The sequence below is a fragment of the Lampris incognitus genome, chromosome 3, assembly GCF_029633865.1.
Source record: "Lampris incognitus isolate fLamInc1 chromosome 3, fLamInc1.hap2, whole genome shotgun sequence".
NCBI lineage: Eukaryota > Metazoa > Chordata > Actinopteri > Lampriformes > Lampridae > Lampris > Lampris incognitus.
The window spans coordinates 63665360-63682884 of NC_079213.1; the positions used below are offsets into that span (position 1 = coordinate 63665360).

General features: G+C 46.0%; 2 protein-coding genes and 1 pseudogene across 4 annotated transcripts in view; 1 reads left to right on the forward strand and 2 right to left on the reverse strand.

The window, feature by feature from the left end:
• ap3d1 (adaptor related protein complex 3 subunit delta 1) overlaps positions 1 to 10816 on the reverse strand; it is a 66183-nt gene extending 55367 nt beyond the window's left edge. For all 3 annotated transcript variants that reach the window (XM_056277387.1, XM_056277388.1, XM_056277386.1), the window contains exons 1-6: positions 10500 to 10816; positions 7346 to 7441; positions 4843 to 4923; positions 4294 to 4374; positions 4020 to 4127; positions 3745 to 3874 (exon numbers count right to left, since the gene is read on the reverse strand). In XM_056277387.1, the coding sequence (XP_056133362.1) occupies positions 3745 to 3874; positions 4020 to 4127; positions 4294 to 4374; positions 4843 to 4923; positions 7346 to 7441; positions 10500 to 10595 (592 nt within the window). In that variant the 5' untranslated portion in view covers positions 10596 to 10816. The remainder of the gene's footprint in view (positions 1 to 3744; positions 3875 to 4019; positions 4128 to 4293; positions 4375 to 4842; positions 4924 to 7345; positions 7442 to 10499) is intronic.
• Positions 30 to 3626, forward strand: LOC130108994 (clustered mitochondria protein homolog; annotated as a pseudogene).
• A 3561-nt stretch (positions 10817 to 14377) lies between the features above and the next one.
• Positions 14378 to 17525, reverse strand: part of hdgfl2 (HDGF like 2) — a 30032-nt gene continuing 26884 nt past the window's right edge. Inside the window, exons 15-16 of the mRNA XM_056277438.1 lie at positions 17062 to 17179; positions 14378 to 15565 (exon numbers count right to left, since the gene is read on the reverse strand). Coding sequence (XP_056133413.1) covers positions 15466 to 15565; positions 17062 to 17179 — 218 coding nt within the window. The 3' untranslated portion in view covers positions 14378 to 15465. The remainder of the gene's footprint in view (positions 15566 to 17061; positions 17180 to 17525) is intronic.

Consider the following 17525-nt stretch of genomic DNA (forward strand, 5'->3'; position numbering starts at 1 on the left):
TAGCTGGGCACTGTGCAGACACCGCGGTGATGAATGGTGGTGGGTCGCATGAGAACGCAGAGGAGGCGAAATCCAAGCAGGATGGGAGCGATGAGGCGGATGGAGGGGAGGAATCTAACAAACATGAAGTGATAGTGATCCAGGACACAGGCCTCACTGTGAAGATCCAGGTCCCCAGCATGGAGCCATTTGATCTTCAGGTGTCTCCGCAGGAGATCCATCAGGTGTTGATGGACCATATCACCAAACCTGCTTCTCTCTGCAACTGGACAGCAGCGTTCTGGACAACTTTGCTGAGCTCAAGTCCATTGAGGGATTGCAGGAAGGCTTGCTGCTCAAAGTGGTGGAAGAACCTTACACAGTGCGTGAGGCACACATTCATGTACGCCACATCAGAGACCTGCTGAAAAGCCTGGACCCCTCTGACACCTACGATGGTGTGGACTGCAACTCCCTCTCTTTCCTGAGCATCTTCACTCATGGAAACCTAGCAGATAGTGGAAGCGAAAGAAAAAGGGCAATGAGCTGGAGCAGATAGATTGCACCCCTCCAGAGCAAATCCTCCCTGGCAGCAAAGAGCGCCCTCTGGTGCCCCTCCAGCCACAGAACAAAGACTGGAAGCCCATGCAGAGCCTGAAGGTCCTGATCATGAGTGGGTGGAACCCTCCGCCAGGGAACAGGAAGATGCACGGAGACCTCATATAACCTTTATATGGTGACTGTGGAGGAGCGCCATGTCAGCGTCACTGCCTCTACCTGTGGCTTCTACCTCAACCAATCTACAAACTACACCTTTAACCCCAAGCCAGCTAACCCTAGTTTCCTGAGTCATTCTCTGGTGGAGCTATTGAGTCAGATCAGCCCTGCCCTCAAGAAGAACTTCACTGCACTGCAAAAGAGGAGGGTCCAGAGGCACCCATTTGAGAGAATAGCAACTCCCTTCCAGGTGTACAGCCCCACAGGTAGACCATGCTATGGATTGCTTCAGAGCAGAGGATGCCTACATTTCTCGCCTGGGGTATGAAGAACACATTCCTGGACAGACTAGAGATTGGAATGAGGCGCTCCACACCACCAGTGAGTTGACCCAAAAGAATCTACTGGAACGCCTGCTGAAAGAGAGGGCCATATTTAAAGGTCCACAGCGACTTTGCAGCAGCTGCCACCCGGGGTACAATGGCAGTAATTGATGGTAACATGATGGCCATCAACCCAAGTGAGAAAACGCGCACGCAGATGTTTATCTGGAACAACATCTTTTTCAGCCTTGGCTTTGATGGGTGTGACAACTATTGGGAGCTGGGCGGGGACGCTGCTGCCCATGTGGTGCCCACCAATGACTTGAATAGTGTGCAGGCTTACGGGGCCACGGATGTGGAGGGGTTGTACACGCTCGGGAGGATGGTGGTGGACTACAGGGGCTACCGTGTCACTGCCCAGTCCATTACCTCGGGCAACCTGGAACAAGAGCAGGAGCAGAGTGTCATCTACGGCTCCATAGACTTTGGCAAAACTGTCGTGTCCCACAGCAAGTACCTGGAGCTGCTGGAGAAGGCCAGTAGGCCACTCAAGGTCCAGAGGCACGGGGTCCTGAATGAGGAGAATGAGACACTGGACTTGTGCTCCTCAGTGGACCTTCTCTGCACCTTCCCCCTGACCTCAACTTCCTGTCCGTGGAAGGGGAAGACTCGCCCCAAGAGAACCAGAGACATGGTTTCCCTTGCCAGCACCTCCACCACCTCCCCTGTCTGCGCCAAGAACTTATCGAGGTCTTTGTTGAGCACAGATATCTCCTTTTCATGAAGATGCACAATTACAGCTCATGCAGCTGAGGGCAAACAAAGACAAGACTTTCGCTCTGCCTGCAAAAGAAAGCTCTTCGGAGACATCCACTGAGACCCTAACGGAAAGCAGTGCTGATGCTACTCAGACACCTGTCTCAGACACTACTAAGGTGCCTGTCACAGATACCCCCAAAGCAGACCAAACAGATGAGTCTGTTATCTCACAGACAGCAACCACCAATGCTGAGAAATCCTCCAAGCCCACCACCAATGGGCCTATGGAGCCCACAGCCATCTAGAAAGGGGAATGCGAGAGCCTAGTGGAGGACCCCAAAAGTCATGAAGTGGTCCTCAATGCCTGTAGGGCAGTTGGCTCAATCAGCAACACGTCATTTGACATCCGCTTCAACCCTGACATCTTCTCCCCAGGAGTACGTTTCCCAGAAGACAGCTTGGAGGATGTCCAGAAACAGAAGCAGCTGCTCAAAGACGCTGCTGCCTTTTTAGTGTCCTGCCAGATTCCCTCACTGGTGAAAGACTGCTTGGACCACTGCGCCCTGTCTATGGATGGGGCTATGCTGACCAAAGCCCTGCTACATGAGCACAGTTCTCGATTTCGTTGACAAGACCCTTGCCAGAGCCCTGCTGAACCCTTTCTATAGAATAGAAATCAGTGAGCTGATCATCAGATGTGCAAAGCATATCATCTCCAGGGTGTGGAGTTGTCAACTCTTTTTGCTGCAGTCAGCCATTTCCTCAAATGCTTTTTGAGCTCTTTCCCTGATGTTATTGTTCTCCTGCCTCCTGATGAACTGGTGTCACGCCGCAAGAACCGCAAGCGTCGCAACAGGGTCCTTGGTGGCAATGACAACACGGCCTGGTCCAACCTGACACCCAGTGAGCTGTGGAAGAACATTGCCGCTGAGGCTCAGAGCTACTACCATTTCACCTTGCAGTGTGGACCAGGTGGTGGAGAAATATGGCCTTCAGAAAATCCCTCTTCTCAAAGAGGTACCCGGACTGACCAGAGGATGTGTTAGTGCAGTGACCAGGACACATACCCACATCCGTATGTATGTATTTATGTTTCTGTGTAGTCCAACAGTGAATGTATATGCCAGGGGTTTGGGGTGTTATTGCTGCTGCTTAGTTTAAGTTATGTGGTGATCCATGACATTCAAAATGTTTTATTTTTCTACACATAGTACACATATCGAATGGGTGATGTCTCTTTTCTTTAATCACTCATGTCCAGCAATGTTGTAAATCTGCTTCTGTATCAACTGGCTATGAAACGGAGTTCTTAGCAATAGACCGGATACTACACCATTTTAAAAAAAAAGAGAGAGAGATGTACAACCAGGTGAATTGTTTGGACAGTGATCTAAAACAAAATACAATATCAATCTTTGAGTGTTGTTAAACATCAATATTTAACTAACTAGCTTGTTGACTGGTCGTATAGCTGGGTTTTTAGCATAGCATCGTCAGAAAACAGTTGCCCAACAGGAGCTGGCTATGTAAATTTGGATTTAAGCACAGACACGCCTACAAGCGAAGATGGGACTTTTTTCATTTTATAGTAATGGCTGTGAACACAGGGTTCGAGTCCTGGCAATATGTCATGAAATAGATGCATGCAATGATGTTCTGTGAGAGTAGCAGAAATATTCCCGTGGGCTGTTGAATATTACCAGACAGCTCTGGCAGCATCGCAAAGGACTTTTCTTATGGTCATATCCTCAGCTTTTGAATAATTCATAAGAGGCGCTAACAGAGTTTATATGACTTATCTATCTCACTGGCACGTCTGGCCAAAACCAGGAGGAAGTGGTGCGATAAGAGACTGAGGCAACATCGTTGATGAAATAAGGGCAAACTCATCCTTGCGTTTCACATATGAAAATGTAGTGACTACCCTCTGACGGACAGATTGATTCTGTGTCATTTTCCTCAGTACCTGGGTCTGGGTCTTCCAGTTTCTCCTTGAGCCTAGGGAAGGCAGGGCGCAGGGACTCAGGGTACTTCAGAAACACCTTGTACATGATCAGCACTGCTTTTTTTCTGATGTAGGGCTTAGTGTGGGACATCTGGGGTGGAAAGAGGGGAAAAGAGAGATTAAAAAAAATACTAGGGAAGGGAAGGACAGTTGAAACTGCTCAGTTTCAGAAAGAAAAAAGTGAAGAGCGAGAAGTCCTTTGTGCTAGACCTGTCGAGGTGTTCCCAGAAGCTCACCAGAGTCATGATGTCGTTGGCCAGGTCGCGAGCCAGGTCTGGGGTTACAAAGCAGGAGAGGCCGGTGAGGGCGACACCTGTGTCATACTGGTTGGGACTGCTGAGATCCTAGGATTGAAAATTAAGTGGACAAAAAAAAAAAAGAGAGAGAGAAGGGGCGAAGCATAGAGGGCAACAGAAGGGATTGGTAGAGGGGAAGGTGAGGTTTAAAAGGTGGCCACTTTTTTAAGAGGCGTGGGCCTCGAGTGTAAGGGAATAAAAGGGCATCACTAACCTTTCGGATCTGATTGGTTGTCAGCATGATGACATCAGTGCTTTCATGAAAGCACTGCGAGGCAGCCAGGTAGCCAATCCTCTGTAACACAGGCAGAAAGCAAAGACCATTAAATAGCATTTTATTGCTGCAATCACATGGTATGTGTTATAGCCCAATGCTAACAAAGGATAAATTCAGTGACAAAGCAGTTTCTTAGACATTTACCATCTACAAGAATCTGGTTAAACTACCCTTTGCACTTTGTTTGGCTAAGGAGAGAGTAGCCTAGGTGTTAGAGGAAAGGGGTATGAATTATAGTGGGTAAGGTTTTCAGGTGGACACAGATTGGCACCTTTCATTACAAATGTGTGGTTGAATGAGGGCTATGGAATATTCAACACTAAGTTCTGGAAATTTCAGAAACAGACCTTTACACACCCACTCTCATTACTACCAGGAACTAAACTTTGTTTTACTACCCTGTATTTGAGCCTAGTTTACAATGTTACTCTGTAATAATTAAATGACATAGAATCTTCCCATTTTAATTCGTACTCCCGATCTCACCTTGTATGTAAACTTGGAGGAGCTCATGACTTCAACGATGTTGAAAGCCGCCCAGCTGACATCGTAGCCCAGCATCTGAAGCTGTACACGTCAAGATCAGGGGAAGCAAGACAGAGACGGAGACAAAGTGAGTCAAGGAGATGCAAGGGAGAGTGGGCCAGGAGTTGCCCAAGTGGAAAATAGAGATGCTATATAGCACTGAGCTAAGAGCTTTCAAACTGAGCACAGATGCTAAATGCAGAGGGAAATCTAAGCTGAACCATAGGCCTGGGCTATTAATAGAGACAGGACTTTCCTTTTAATACAGATCATACTTTAGACACACACCAAAAGGGGGAGCAGAATGCATAAAGACAAAACAGTGAGGTAGATATACATACATCCCACACTATTAGGACATATACACTACATGGCTTCAAGTATGTGGACACCCAAACATCACACCCATATGTGTCTGCTGGATATCTCACCGTCTCTGCTCATACCCCCCCCCCCCCGCTATTATAACAGCCTCCACTCTTCTGGGAAGGCTTTCCACGAGATTTTGGAAAATGGCTACAGGGATTCGCTCCCATTCAGTGACAGAGTATCAGTGAGGTCGGACACGGATGGTGGGAATGAGGCCTGGTGCACAGTCGGCATTCCGATTCATCCCAAAGGTGTTGGATGGGGTTGAGGCCAGGGCTCTGCGCAGGCCAGTCAAGTTCTTCCACACTAAACTCAGCAAACCATGTCTTTATGGACCTCGCTTTGGCATGGGGGCACCGCCATGTTGAAAGAAGAAAGGGCCTTCCCTAAAATGTTGCCACAAAGTTGGAAGCACACAATTCTCTAGAATTTCATTGTATGCTGTAGAATTAAGACTTGCCTTCATTGGAACTACAGGACCTAGCTCAAACCATGAAATACAGCCACAGACCAATATTCCTCCTCCAACAAACTTCACAGTTGGCACTATGCATTTGGGCAGGTAGCATTCTCCTGGCATTCACCAAACCAAGACTGGTCGGTCAAACTGCCAGATGGTGAAGTGTGATTCATCACTCCAGAGAAGCATTTTCACTGCTTCGGAGTTCATTGGCGGTGTGCTTTACACCACTCCAACTGGCGCTTGGCATTGTGCATGGTGATGTTAGGCTTGTGTGCAGCAGCTCGGCCATAGAAACTAATTTCATGAAGCTCCAGATGAACATTTCTTGTGCTGACGCCGCTTTCAGAGGCAGTTTGTAACTTGGTAGTGAGTGCCTCAACCGAGGACAGATGATTTTTAGCACTCGGCATTCCCGTTCTGTGGTCTTGTGTGGTCTACTGCTTCACAGCTGAGCTATTGTTGTCCCTAGATGCTTCCACTTCACAATAACAGACTTACAGTTGACCATGGCAGAAATTTGACCAACTGACTTGTTAGAAAGGTGGCATCTTATGACAGTGCCATGTTGAAGGTCACTGAGCTCTTCATTACGACTCAGTCTATTGCCAATGCTTGTCTATGGAGAATGCATGGCTGTATGCTTGACTTTATACTCCTGTTAGCAATGGGTATAGCTGAAATAACCAAACCCACCAATTATCAGGGATGTCGACATATTTTTGGCCATGTAGTGTATATCCCATATACTAGACTCCCCCTCAAATGATATATTATTTCATTTGTCGTTGAACAGAATCTTCAGTTATCCATATTGTATTTAAGGTGAAGTTAAACTTTATTCACTTTCTCACACATGGCTGGCTGCAATATTGACAGATTGAACAGCAGTATGGGTTAAAGAAAGCAAGCACTGGTAGAAGGTTGGCCAAATTTGCCCCATGTAAGGATGCTGATGAATAATTAACCCAGGAATGTTATTGTTGTTCAGCTACAGCATTTAAGCATGGCAAACTAACCAAAAATACCAATGCTGTTGCCCAGTAGGCCTCATCAGATGCAGGGCTGACAGTGAACAGACTGCATTAGAGACTTACCACCCCTGAACATGTGGACATGCTCATATTTCTATGTAAAAACACACGGACTTACTGGTTTTCTTTTGATTTATTCCGGTGATTTAGACTTAATTTCTGTTCAAACCTATGTCAACCAACTCATAAGGTTGCATTAATTATTTCCTTTAAGTTAAACAAGGAACTTGTTTATTGCTACTGGACCAAACACTAAATTTGCAGACGATTATTCCATTTTTCTTCCAATGACCAGACAAAACCAAGACAATAATGATTCAAAGTACCTTCAGCAAACAAAAACTAGCTTTTGCTTCCAAAGATGAGTTTTGATTTAGTTATGGCCTGGTTTTCAACATGGAAAAAGAGGTCAACGATATTCTTTTTTTATTTTTTAATTGCGTTTTTGTCCACAAAAATCGATGCTGGGTCAGTGTCTTCCTATACATGGAGATATGGATGGTATAGATGGTAGCTCACAAGATATTTATCTGTGTGTATCAGTGTGGGTGGCAGTGATGGACACAGACTCAGTATATCGGCAGGTGTCGAACTGTCTTACGTAGGTAAGCTTGCACACAGCATTGGCCTTGACAGCGATGTTGTCCTGCTTCAGTTCGTGTTTGATCTCGTCGATGCAGGTGGAGATATACTTGGCCTGAGGGCAGACAAAGCAGATGGTACAAAACAGATCAGATGGGCCTGGGCAATAGTCAGGGGGGGATTGTACCACCACCACCAAAGGCTGCTATATTTTGGCTTTGGTGTGTGCATTTGTCCCCATATTGTTGTCCACTACCCCACAGATACAGGTTAGTGGACAACAATTTTATCATTTCAAGATGCGACTGTAATCTCAAAATCTATTTTGCTGATAAAAAAAAGTCAAAATAGCAGATGTATTTTGGGGTGTACCAGCCACTTCCACCTGAGCAAAGTTTTCTGCCTCAGTAAATGTCATTACTGATCCAGGTGAAACGGTATCAATTACTTATGAAACTGTTGTCAATCCACTACTTGAAAAGACCTACTCACGAAACTAGTTCATAAAACATGTTTGGCCAAAGAACAAATCTATGCACATTTACACAGAGAAGAACATGAAACAAGACAGAATGAATGAAACAAAAACAATTCAGCCATCATCTTAACTACACAAGTGCTAAATATAGGTTGCATTATCTGCTAAAATGGCACAAATACTCCCATGTCTTTCATCCCCTTCAAATGGAGGTCAAATTCTCTGGAATCAAAATCCAGACTCCTGCCTGAAGCATTTAGGCCTAGAGGTCAGAGGCCTAGAGGTCAGAGGATCAATTGTCCGGTGAGTGAGCTACACACAAATACATGAGTAAGAAAAGGCAGCCTTTTAATCTGTAGCACAACAGACCAGGCAGGATTACTCATTCACTGAAAACATTTCCCCCCCCCCAAAAAAAATTTCTAATTTCATTCAACCAATGACGACCAGCTTAGCTTGGCCTTATGATAGTGCAATCAGTCAAACACTGGTAAAGGGGGAACCTTGAAAAAACTGACACAGAGTCTATAGTGAGTGTATGCTGGTCATGTGTTTTCAGTCATGAGACAGTACAGTGACACTGTGTGTGTGTGTGTGTGTGTGTGTGTGTGGGTGTGTGTCCTGCCTTTGCTGCTCCTGGAGAGAAAGAGGCTGGTAGGGCTGGAGGGTAGGCGTCAGACACAACACAACGGCTTCCCCTTCACGCTCTTTCAAGGACCACTTCACAACCCATTGAGATAACGTGAAATAGTTGTCTCAAGGTTGAAGCAGAAAGATGCCAGGGCAACAGGTTGAACATGAGTTTTAAGGGAGGGAGGGAGCAAATGCGATGAGATCCTTAGCTTTTCATGGAAAGGAAGTGAAATCGGAGTCAATGCTGTCTAGATTTATCCCAGGTCTTTCTACTTGACACAGAACAAATATGAGTAAACCTCAAGTTTCCTTTGCCTATCTGGGTTATAATGTAATTTACAGTAGCAGCTCCTTCACAGCCTTTTCATGATACACCTGCTGTTTGAGAGCCACAGAGGGAGGGGATGAAAGAGTGAGCAGCACAAGAACTCAGCACATCTATGTGGGAAAACAAACAGACTGAGTCCATGAGAAACTGTGGCTGGCTAGGAAAAAGCAAACACACACACATAAATATTTCAGCCAACTGTCTACTGTTGGCTGGGCAACAAAAACCTTATCTCAGTAGGCAGGGTTGGGTTACCTATGGAGAACAGCTCAGCCTATAAGCTGAATCAAAAGATCACGGATGAATGGTGAAGCACCAACTAAACAGCTTGCCATGCTGCTCATTTTCCATATCTGAAAGCATGGAGGAAAGTACACAAATGGCACACTACTGGCCCCAAATATGTATACAGGTGATCAAGCCTGCTTGTGGTACTATTTGTAACCTAGGCTAGAGCCCAGACTCGCTGATGAGATGGAATACATAGCTCAATCCTGGTATGCTGATAAAAACAAATCACTAAAAATAAGTTTCCACATAAAATTACGTTGACTTGGCGGGGTGTTTACGTGGGGACACGAGACATATCCAGCTCTACAGTTATGCAACGATAACTCAGGTGTCCTGCCACCACCCACTCCAACCTTTCCACATGTGAGAACATCAGTATAGTAAGAGCACTGTGCACATGAGCAAAAAAAACAAAAACAAAAGAAAAACTCATCATCCCAGAACTCAAAGGCTAACGGTGAAAAAAGAAAAACATGGTTGTGCTTTCATTTTTCCAAACAGTGCCCTCTATTGGCCTGTCCCACCCAAACCCAACCCCCGTGCCCCACTCAGGTAATTGTGTGATGAGCTTGGCAATAACCCACAGCACTGCTAAAGATGACATCACTGTCGACCACTAATTTATGGGGGTGAGGCGCATTCAAAAACAATGCTTTTGTGCAGTGTGCACATTAGACGCCATTAGTGTGCACATTGTGATTATGGTCAGGTAACTGAGCCAACAAGTCAGTGAAGGATCAGCAGATTAGAGAATCAAATGCCCCTTTCACAGCGTGTCACCAAATAAGTAAACGAGGGTGTGGTGTTGATATACTCAAGTGACAGCTTCCACTGACAGAATCCTAATACCAGACAACCTCAACTGAGTGGTTTGAACTGGGCTGATTTAGACTAGGCCCATTCACCCAGTCCAAGTCATCACTACCATTCTGGATGGTTTGTTTGACATTGGCCAGGTGGTTTATCGCACACGTAGTGTGAGCTGGTCTTTATTCGTCCGGACGAGTAATCGCCTGGCGGACATGGAGAAGTTGCTAGCTGCCTCCGACCTCTCACTTGTACGTTAGCCGCTGTCGTTTGGACGAAACTCGGGATGACCGGTTAACGTTTAATGAGCAACGTTACTTTTTTTGTAAATTGACAGCTACATTTAACAAGCGAAACAGCAAGATGGTTCACCCCCGGTTTTGTGAACGTCCAGCCGGCTGCATGGACCTCTAAATACGGCTAGTTTAGGCGGCTAATCCATCGAGGGGAATGACTGAGTTGAGCCATTAGCAACCGCTAGGTTAGCTCACCATCCCACATAACGTTGACGATACCTAGTTAGCCGCTAGCATTAAACTTAACACTAGCCAGTTAATGGAAATAGCAGTTGTGTGTTGTGCGGGAATACTGCTTTACGTGACGGTGAATATGTACGCTCCGGTCGGACTGCGTTACCTCATCTTCCTTGTGGTTCCTGATGCCACGTACTAAATCTTGGAGGTTTTTATCGAACATCCGATCGATGCTCCCCTTGACAATTTTCAAAGCCATGGCCGGCTTTCTGTCCTGTGCGACCAGGCAACTGACAGGAGTCTTGTGGACGCTGAACGACCCGCTGGACCGTCTCTCATCCACCCGAGGCACCGCCGCTGCTTGCACGATCCACCGCTGTGTACCAACCCCGGCCGGGTAGATGAAGGCGAGGCCGAGACGGGGCGTCCTGCGCTGCGCTGCGCTGCGCTACAGACGCTCGGGCGATATGGACCCGTGTAGGAAATGGCTGACAAAATGGCGTCTGAAGTCAGCTGACTCGAGCGTTATGCGAGAGTCTCGTGTGGGCACGGTCGGAGTTAAAGGTCTCTAAATCAATCCCCAAGTCCCGGTCCCGGGACACTGCCGCTTTAAACGCTGAAATAAGAAGGCTACAGTCTTGGAGAAGAGAAGAAAAAGCAGCCGATGACTTTGCCAACCTTATAACGCATAAAACGATTCTTAAGTAAATTATTTTCTATTTGTACTTGGGTGGAACTCCGCAGACCATTTTCAAGCGGCTGGCGTGTAGTGGTCGTTGAGGAGGTAGGCATACTGCGACCTAGAAGGGTAGATCAGAAAGAACAAAGCGGGTTAATTTGCTCTATATTTCAATGACTTTTTTGGCTGATCATAATGTAAACTGGCAGAAAAAGAGGTGGGTGAACTCAGTTTACCTGCGTATACCCTCCACTACACCACTGCTGACTATGCCAGGTAGAGGTGGGGACCATAGAAATTGAATGAGTAGAACGGACATTGCCACTCAAATCAACGTAGCGGGATGGTCAGGGTGGCGGCCATTTTTATTTGAACCGCTGCTATGGCAAAGAACTATGACCATTGTAGCGGACTAACTTACGTATAAACTTCTGTAAACTACTAATAAAACACATTAGCCGCTAGCTAACGGGTCTGAGCCTTTAGCCGAGCGGTTAGTGATGTCGCTTTGTGGTGCAGTACAGCCCGTATCGAATCCCGCACCGGGCGAAAAAATAACCGGTTACATTGGTGGCAGCGGTGGGATCCGGAAGCGTGCAGATCCTCAGAAGTCTCTTCGGAGCGCGGGAATAACAAAGCGCGAGAGCGCGCTTCCGGGAGAGGATGACGAATGTAAACCACCAATAAGACACGTTAGCCGCTAGCTAACGGGTCTGACCCTTTAGCCAAGCGGTTAGTGATGTCGCCTAGTGGAGTAGTACACCCCGTCTCGAATCCCGCACCGGGCAAGGAAATAACCGGTTACACTTCTGTATCGGACTCCCTTTTTTTTGGTGTCCTACCAAGGTGAGGTTTTGCAGTAACGACCAAATGAGCAGTTGAGTAGTACAAACATTTGCGCCCCGCGGACGCGTCCCCTTTTTCTTTCGAACTACTCGAATTACCACAACAAATAGTTCAACGTCCATTCTACTCTTCGGTTTCTGTGGGTCAAGTCAATTTTATTTGTATAGCCCGATATCACAAATTTGCCTCGTCGTTTTCCAAGTCACAAGTGTAAACTACTAATAACACACGTTAGCCCCTAGCTAACGGGTCTGACCCTTTAGCCGAGCGGTTAGTGATGTCGCCTTGTAGTGTAGTACACCGCGTATCGAATCCCGCACCGGGCAAGAAAATAACCGGTTACACAAGTAACTCCCAAGTCTTGGCACACAAGTCCCAAGTCAAAACAAGCAAGTCCAAAAAGACAAGTGTCAAATCAAGACTGACGAGTCTTAAACTTTGAGTTTCAAGTCCTTAACAAGTCATTATGCACTTTCTATTGTAACCGGTTATTAGTAGTTTACACTATCAATTGCCATTTTGTAGCGATATGTGGTAGCAGGCGGTTACCCATAGGTGGCAGTATTTTATAAGCGTAAGAACTTTACAGCCATTTTATTTTATTTTTTACAAATGTACACAAATCATGAACGCCTTATCAAAAGTGGATCTGCTATCATGAAAACGAACACACGGCACACTTCTTAAAGGCATTTTATGTTTGGGCTTGGAGAAGTCTTTCAAAGGTTAAAGCCCGGGGCGTCCGGGTAGCGTAGCGGTCTATTCCGTTGTCTACCAACACGGGGATCTCCAGTTCGAATCCCCGTGTTGCCTCCGGCTTGGTCGGGCGTGGGAAGCCGGATGTGGGTACGGGTCCTGGTCGCTGCACTAGGGTTGATGCTAGATCCAACGGGGTGTAGGCACGGAAGTAGACGTGATTGGTTGTTGCGTCGGCCAATAGACAGCACGGAACCTCGAAGCGCACTGACTGCCAGACCGACAGACAGAGCAATAGTTGGGGCGAATTAAGTTAACGCTAGTTAGCTAGCGATAGCAGTAGCGGTAGGGTTAGGGCTACGGTTAGGGTTACAGTACCATCTGGCAATGTTAAGGTCAATTGTAAGCTAGCTAGCTAAATGCTTCAGTGCGCATCGTTTGTTTCAAGTCAGTGCGCTTCGAGGTCGACGCAACAGCCAATCACGGCTACTTCCGTGCCTACACCCCGTTGGATCTAGCGTCAACCCCGCACTAGCGCCTCCTCTGTTCTGTTGAATAGCGTGATCCTCCCACGCGCTACGTCCCCCTGGCCAAACTCCTCACTGTCAGGTGAAAAGAAGCGGCTGGCGACTCCACATGTATGAAGGATGCATGTGGTAGTCTGCAGCCCTCCCCGGGTCGGCAGAGGGGCTGGAGCAGCAGCCGGGACGGCTTGGAAGAGTGGGGTAATTGGTCAGAAAGTACAATTGGGGAGAAAAAGGGAACCCCCAAAAAGAGGCTCAAGTCCAAGTGAAGTTGCAAGTCTTTCAGTTTAAGTCTAACATCACTAAATTTGTGACTTGAGTGTGACTCAAGTCCATATCTCTGATGCCAACAATTTCATGTTGTAACTCAACTGTGGAGATTCTTTTGGCCAGGGACCCATTAAATATTTTGAGAGTTAAAAAAAAAAAATCTCATTAATAAAAAAAAAAATCTTGTCACCTGTCAAAAAGCGAGATAACAATCCTCTATATTGTTCATTCATGCAGTTTCTCTCTTCAGTCTTCAGTCATGACCTACTAATGATCACATGAAAGACCAGGCGTATCATTATATCCATCCATCCGTCCATTATTCGCGGGGATGCTGGAACCTATCCCAGCAGTCATTGGGCGGCAGGCGGGGAGACACCCTATATAGGCCGCCAGTCCATCTCACACACACACACACACACACACACACACACACACACACAGACACACACATTCATACCTAGGGACAATTTAGTATGGCCAATTCACCTGATTCACCGGACCTATATGTCTTTGGGCTGTGGGAGGAAATCAGAGCCCCCGCAGGAAACCCATGCAGACACGGAGAGAACATGCAAACTCCACACACAGGACGACCCGGGACGATCCCCAAGGTTGGACTACCCCAGGGCTCGAACCCAGGACCTTTTTGCTGTGAGGCAACCATGCCACCGTGCCGCCCTATCATATCATTTTAGTGATACTTTGGAACAAGATTTAATTGATAATTGCATTGACTCAAGAATTATGTGAAAGTTTCTTTAAATTTAAATCGTTCTTTATAACTTAATTCCGTCTCCAAATAAAATGTGTATGGTGGCCACCCCAGACCCACCTGGCCCCCTTGCTGGGACCCACTACTATAGAGGCCTATAGTTTGAAAACCCCTGGACTATGCAATGACTCAGATAAAACAATAGCTATGTTGTGCTGCAAAGTCCTGCGTTTCAGCAGCATCTGATGTCACAGACGGTGAATGGGTGGCAAGTTTTCTGTGTCACGAGGAAATGATTTGCTACCAAACAAAACATGCTGAGATTTTTATTCAAGTCTCAACTAAATGATACAAATATCTTACCAATTTACATTAGCACTAAAAACACACTTCTGCTGTATGCATATGACAGGCAAATGTCAAAAGAAGACTGCAGCTACATGGGACCTGACTAGCTTTAGCACAACTTGCAAATAAGGGCCTACTTTAATCTGTACACTTTTCCCATTTAATATGCAAGTTACTGAAAGCGGACACTAAGGGAAGACAAGATGGCAAGGTGTGTAACTCCACAGCATTCATTTGTTAAGTCAAAAATATAGATAGTAATATCTGAAGATGTGATTATAAAAAGTAGGTGGACCTCAGCTGGAAAACAGTTTAAGTGACTCCATTCAATGGCTTAATATTTTATACTGGACTAATAGGAGGTAAGATCAGATAATAAAAAACAAAAAACAAAAACAAAAAACAAGAATCCAACAGAAAAGACTCACAGATATAGCACTTTGCCACTCTCTGTCCTTAACATACACTGGACAAAAGGTCTTTTGTGACATCCTGTAGGCTTTAAAAAACTGCTAAAGCCAACTGAAGTGTGTGACTGCACAAAGTCTTCAAAGTAAAACATTCACAGCAAGACTCCTTACTACTCCCAGCCTAAATTCTTTTGAGAAGTGCTAAAAATGGAATTTCCTAATATACATACAGCATGAAAGACCAAAGAGGCAATGTGGGAGAAAAAGCAAGGTAGTGTATAGCAAGGGGATGGTGAAAATCCAGGCTGGGCTGAGCACTGTATAAAAAGGGGGGGGGGAAACCATACACATGGGGTTTGCACAGCGCCACAAATTCTCACACACTAGTGAGCCTTCCATTTTGCTGTGAGAAAGCAACAGACCAAAGTGTTTGAACAGAGAAGGCCCTCTGGTTTGCTGTCATTACAGTACAAAATGTCCAAAACATCAACATTAGCTTTACAGGTATGAAATTCTGGGTATGAGCTGCAGTGCCTTTTGCGGCCAGAAGGACTGAATGACGTCAAACAGAGGGAGGCCGCCATTTTTTTAAATTCTTTTTTTAAAGCACTTGGTCCGCTGTAGTCGCTCCTCCGGGGTCTTCAGCTCTCGATCGCAGGTGGTTCTGTCTCTGCAAGGATGCTGTGGTCTGTTTCCTCGTATGTGTGCGTCTGTTGTTCCACAGGGCTGCCTGGGCTGTGCCTGATGGAGAAAGAATAGGCACACAATCGCAGTTATATTAGGGCTCACACTCTTTTTAGGAAATTGTTTTCCAAGACTTTAAGGACATTTTAAAGGTCTTTTGTTTGGCTCTACATGACAGCTGTTGCTCACTGAAGGTCATGTTATTCAGTAATAACTATCAGTGGAACCTGAACCTTCTCTAAATGGACCATATAACTTTAAAGATACCTTAAAGGGAAACTAAACTCTAGACCATTTTAGTGAGTTTGCTGACACCTCCAGGTTAAAAACCACGTAATAGTTAAAACATGGCAGGCTGGTCTTGGTACTCAGTGCAAGCATAGCATAGTGGTAGCATAGCAGGATAAACACAGCTGTAGATGGGTCTAACAGATGCAGCTGTACCAAAGAACCAGCATGAGCTGACTAGACTCACTAGCCCTTGGCTAACGGGTTGGACCCTTTAGTCAACTGGTTAGCGCAGTCGCCCATGGTGCGGGCGACCCGGGTTCGCATCCCGGCTGCAGCAATTCCCGGCTGCCCCCTGAATTCGCTACATTGGTGTCAGAAGTGGGATGGTGAGACCATGAGGCCATCGGAAGCGCATGCGCCCAGAGGCGTGAGGCAGCTGATATGCTGAAGCGCGGGGGACGCGCTACCCGAAGGAGGGGGCTAGTGTAACCATCACGAATAACTAGACTCGCTAGCCCTCGGCTAACGGGTCAGACCCTTTAGTCGACTGGTTAGCGCAGTCGCCCGTGGTGCAGGTGTGATTGTGTCACGCTGTCAACAAGCAACAACAAACATGGCTGGTTCTGGTAGGAACTGGTCCGCGGAGGGGACAAACTTCATGTTCCAAACTTGGAAAGAATTCAGCATAGTCGAGCTTATGACCATAAAGAGAGGCGGTACAGGTGTGCGTCCTCGCAAAACAAGTTATGATAAAACTGGTGGATCTGAAGGGTCACCCTTCGGTGTTTAATCTCATTTTATATCATTGGGTCTACTGTACTGACAGGGCTCATTATGGTCACTTGACACTAAATGTCTCTCTTGCCTGCAGAAGTTGTGTTGTGACTACATACATGACACATGTGGATGGATGCTTTGGACAGATCGCCACATTTGGAGTACATATAAACAGTTAATTTTAATTCTCAATGGAATAGAATTCAGTCGGATAGGTGAAAATCTCTGCATGTAAACGTAGCTACTGACAGTACTATGGACAATTGATAGTGTTTGCTCTGGAAAACTTAGCTATACATTTCTAGGTTTTCCTAATGCATGGGAACCCTGCTCGTGTATGAACCAGTCTTGGATTTAATTGTCATGAACATCGAGATGCATAGCATGAGTCACACTTTCACCCAAGCCCTGACGTACACGATGTGTCAGAGCATGGGTAAGTGTTTTGGGGCTTCAGTTTAAATTCCATATGTCACACACACGATAGCAACAAAACATTGAACACAATAAACACATTTTCATTTGTTCAAAAATGGGATGTTCACCTGTTTGGACTTAACACCGTGTGCTCATCATTCTCCTTCTGGGCAGGGGACTTTGGCTTCTCCTCTACCTCCATATCTTCTGTTTTCTGTTCCGATTCCCCGTTCACAGGTGTGGAATCTAGAAATAGAAGATGTAGGATAATTTTTTTTTAACAATACTTTATTAGGATAAGGGTGTGACACAAAAGCACAACCACAAAAGAATAGGTATTTTTGTACTTTTACCATTTCAAACCGCTTTCCCTCAAACCAGGGCCCTTATGAGCCCACTAGATGATTCCCACCCCACAGTCCTCCTTGATGAGATTGAAACAGCATGTGAGGCATGAAATCAAATCGAGCACTCGCATCCACGGAGACACAACAAAAATTAAAAATCATACAGACTGGTGTTGTTTCTACAAGGTATAGCCAGAAGAAAGGGGGTTAACATCTGCGTGGGTTTCCTCCGGGTGCTCTGGTTT